Source organism: Arvicanthis niloticus, chromosome X, assembly GCF_011762505.2.
Source record: "Arvicanthis niloticus isolate mArvNil1 chromosome X, mArvNil1.pat.X, whole genome shotgun sequence".
NCBI lineage: Eukaryota > Metazoa > Chordata > Mammalia > Rodentia > Muridae > Arvicanthis > Arvicanthis niloticus.
In genome coordinates this window covers 129,261,372-129,265,960 of record NC_047679.1, presented here as the reverse complement: position 1 = coordinate 129,265,960, position 4,589 = coordinate 129,261,372, and the positions used below count along the sequence as shown (strand labels likewise).

General features: G+C 36.6%; 1 protein-coding gene across 1 annotated transcript; it reads left to right on the top strand.

The window, feature by feature from the left end:
* The first annotated feature begins 282 nt into the window (after positions 1–282).
* On the top strand, positions 283–4,282 carry LOC117694099 (olfactory receptor 13H1-like). Its single transcript, XM_076918371.1, has 2 exons — positions 283–1,189; positions 1,916–4,282. Exon 2 carries the CDS (start codon positions 1,922–1,924, stop codon positions 2,867–2,869), a length of 948 nt encoding a protein of 315 aa, XP_076774486.1. The 5' UTR covers positions 283–1,189; positions 1,916–1,921; the 3' UTR covers positions 2,870–4,282.
* Positions 4,283–4,589: the final 307 nt, after the last annotated feature.

Below are 4,589 nucleotides of genomic sequence, written 5' to 3'. Positions count from 1 at the left end.
GACCTTTCATATACCTGATATGGTTCCACTGTAGCCCCGACTGTAAACAATGAGGCTCACAGGTGGGAAGGATATAGGGTAACTTGAATTCAGACAATTTTATTTCCATTATTTCCATAGTCCAGGGCCCTGAAGGTTTTAGCAAAATTTTGTTTAGAGAGAGATGTCCCTTGTGCCTGTCCCAGGTGGATCTCAGGATCTTGAGGCCAACTCGTTGGGAAATGTTAATAGTTATGAAAAGGGTGAAATTTAGCCTATGCCTCATGGGAAAGAAATCCTTATCTGTATCTCCATGTTCATTTTCTACTATACTACCTTTATAAACAACAATTATCTTCCAGGAGAACTGCAAGTTCATATTTCAGGTATGTGAAGACTTCACAGCTGTGTAAAACATTGTTGAGTTTGGGAAAGCATATTGTGATTTTACAAGAAGAAAAAGCCCTGTGTGAGATTGGAGATGACAAAAAGAAATAGCCACCTTCCAAAATGACTGATGTGTTCTGGGTTGAAGACAGCAGCAACATTTTTATCAGGAGGCCACCATGCAACATTTCTGTCAGTGATCTTTGGCAGATGGGATGGTCTTAGTGCTGTTTAAAATCAGCTGTACCCAGTATTTTCTGAAGAATATTAATCCAGAGGTAGTCTTATAAGTACTTGCAGTGAGCAAGAAATTATATCTTTTCAACTAAACTTAAATTCAAATAACAACTTTCAATGCTTATGTGTGAACAGGTTTCCAAAATTTTTCAGAAGGGAGATAAATAAAGATATTTGAAATCTACTATTCTAGAAGCAGAAGCTTTGGCAGATCTTTGAGGATTTAGCCCATATTAGCCTCAGTCATCTCAATCGTCAGTTCTATGATATGGAGCACTGCAAGTGGATATGACAATTACTTCCTGGAATGTGTTACAGGAAAGTCACCTCTTCTCTACATCCACTGTGCACCCCTGCTTTGTTCAGATCATTTTCTACATCCTGGACCCTTTTTCCAGGACTATCACTACTCGGAGTATCCGAGTCACAAGGTGGGAAGCAGTTGGAGAAATGTGAGCACTTATATGACAGAGATTTGACTCATCAGTCATGATGTGGCAAAGAGGACCCCTTTTCTTGACAAAACTGTTCTAAGACTTTGGGGCAAAGATAAAGTGAAAGGCAGGTTCATTTCTCTAGGACTGAAGTGAGTAATACTTTTCTTATTCATTCTTATTTTGAAACTCCCAAATTATTAGGTATATGAAAAGCTGTTTATATCTATTTATTCTGTCATTGTTGCTTCAGGATAAAAGCTGGAAATGATCAAAATCTCAAATCTCATCATTTTGATGCAATGAAGGTTAGCCTATTTTTGTCAGGCTGAAAGACTATTTGTAACAAGACCCAAATTGTGTTTTTTCCCAGTTCATCAGAACCATCTACTTTCTCACATATAGGCACCCTGAAGGGAGTAGAGACATCCAGCATGACAGGCCTTCAATTAGTTCTTCCCCTAAATAATCTTACCAATCTTCCATTTTTCCTTTGTCTTTTCTCTATCCTATGCTGTCATAGTAAATTTTTTTGTGCCTGGGTGATTGAATAATTGATTTCCATTTGTGTTCAGGCTTCATTTAGCTTGAATTGGAAGCTCATGGGAAGCTTGTTGTCCAGAAGGCTCAATGGATCATCTGTTATTTCTTCCTTAAATACTTATCTTTACAGAAGTCTGAGAGTCTTGATCATTTTTACTAGGGGATTGTCTTTTTATTTTTCTATCAAGGATTGGGGTGTGTGAATGAAACTTCTGTCAGTTTAGTGGCTTAAAACTTTAGAGATAAACTTGTGTCAATGGTTGCTTGCTTTAACCAACATGGTAATATTGCATTGACAAAGAGGTGATTCTTCTGTTTTCTGTCACCTTCTGTAGCTGTGGATGAAGAAAATGAATTACCAGGAAATCAGAAACCATACCAAAGTGACTGAATTCATTCTTGTGGGGCTGTCTAGGCATCCCACATCCCAGAGTGTTGTCTTTTGGACACTGATGTTTCTCTATATAATTACTTTGGCAGGAAACAGTTTGATTATTTTCATAGTAGGAGGCAACTCTCAACTGCACACGCCAATGTATTTCTTTCTTGGTAATTTGTCTTTACTGGATCTTCTATTTTCCACCAGTGTTGTACCCCTGATCATGGTGAATTCACTGTATAACTTCTCCACTATCTCATACAGCTCCTGTTTTACCCAGCTTGCTTTCAGGGCTTTCTTAGCACTAGCTGAATGCTTTCTGCTTGCCATTATGGCTTATGACAGACTTGTAGCTATTTCAAATCCACTCAGGTATAACCTGGTTATGTCTTCTCGAGTATGTATTTTCATGGCTTTGCTTGCCTGGATACCAGCCCTCCTTCTCACTGCTCTGCCCATTCTACTCTTTCCCATCAGTTTCTGTGGGAATAATGTAATCAATCATTTCTCCTGTGAGGTTCAAGCCATCTTCAAATTGCTCTGTTCTAATACCATTTCTTTACAGATTATGATGATAGCTTGTGCTGTCATTTCAATGCCAGTACCTTTAATTTTCATTCTTATCTCTTACCTTTGTATCCTCAAGGCTGTTTTAAGAATCCATCCAACTAAGGCCAGGCTTAAAGCCTTTTCTACATGTGTCTCTCACTTAATTGTGGTTACTATCTACTTTGGGACACTAATATATATTTATATGAGACCACAGAGCAAAATATCCCACACTGGGGACAAAATTGTCTCAATATTTTATGCAGCAGTGACCCCAATGCTAAATCCACTCATTTATACCCTAAGAAATAAGGATGTGAAAGCTGTTCTCAGTAGAGTAAAGTGTGGAGTCAAATCCTAATGTCTCTAGCACACTGCATGTTTTTAGTTTATGGTAACTTAGATGATAGTTTTAGTTTTTCTGGTAACTTCACATCTCTGTCACTTTAGAAATGGGAAAAGACTTGCAAAGCTTTTGAATAATTGAAATCACACAAGAACAAGAATTTTATGGCATAAGAATAAAACTGCTTCATGCTACATGCATCTTAAGTAAAATTAAAATGCAAGCTCCACATGAGGACCAAAATTTGCAAGTTTATGACAGAGAGTTATTGGTGGTCTTTATGGATAATCCTCATGCAATTAAGATAGATAATAAATATTCCAGTTGGAAAAATAGTCAAAGGGTACAAACACCCAATTCTGTAAAGAACAAACATTTACAGTTAAGCAACAATAGATGATACTTTAACTTATATTAACAAAAATGAAAACATTTAGTGTTGATGATGGTTTAAGAAAATACCATTCAAGGTGGAATACAATCTTGAACAGCCTTTAGGGGGACAATTTAAATAATGATGAAAACCATATTTTTAGGCTACCCATTTGTTTGGAACATGGTCCCCAAATGACAAATGTCTTCCAAATCAGCTGCTTAGAAAACAGATTGGCATATTTGCAAGCCTGGTAGTTCTAAAAATATATAACGTGGAACAAGCTGTCACTTACCATGTCTCTGGATCCTTCTCAATTTAGAACCTTGTGACAAAGACTGTTTCTCACAAAAGTTAATTCTAGCACCTCTGCTGTTTTAGTAGGGAAGGTGCAGAGAGTTGACTTATGCTAAATGAATTTCTCTGATCCCTTATAATGGAGGATATCATGAAGCTTTTTCATGGCTGTAAACTTTAGTCATTAATTCCAGGAAAATAGCAGGTAAACTATGTTATCTTATATCATCATTCCACCTTGATGAATCTATAGCACAGAAATGCTTGCCTATGTACATGCAAAATCCTTGTTAAAGTACTCTTTAGTCTTGTAAAAATTTGAATAAAGGTCCTAAATGCCCTTTAGAGCAATGTATAAATAAATTACCATACACTTATTTTATAAAACATCACATAGCTAGAATGCCCATGCCACCATGAGTTTCTTATTCTGGGAAAAGAAGGTAATCTGTATATCTATTCTTTTGTAATTATAGCAAAAATGTGAGTGAGATAGTTGTGATGCCTCTTGGGGCTGGGGATGAAATTAGCATGCTGTTAATTTGCCCATATTGCATTATGTTGTGGAAATCATATGATTAAGTTAATATGTCTTGTCAATAGAAGGAAAATTGTGAACATTGTAGGGCTGAGGACATAGATTAAAGATTAAGAAAAATACTGTATTATACCACAGGCTACTTTGTAAGCATTTTCATGAATATGTCATATAATGTACTCAAATTGAGATCCCAGAATTAAACTTCTTATGATGTGAACCTCTGTTTGATTATTCAACCTCTCAGAAGCCATCTAAGAAAGCTATGACAAGCAAGTGAGTTTTCTGGAGATGGCCCCCACCATGTTACATAGCTGTGAAACTGCTCTCTGAGATGCAAGGTCCTCAGAGACTTTCTCCCAGAATTACTTCTCACTGCTGGTATGCATTTCCTGCAACTATTACATAGCTTAATGATTTTCTGGGTATTTACCTACTCTGTTGGGCAGATCTCCTACAGAATCAATATGAAGATATACTTTCATGTAGTAATACTGTATAAGCAATTGATGATTTCATAATTCCTG

Bases quoted from the DNA above. Each gene is read 5' to 3' on its own strand.
- LOC117694099 (XM_076918371.1), top strand. From the start codon at position 1,922: ATGAAGAAAATGAATTACCAGGAAATCAGAAACCATACCAAAGTGACT.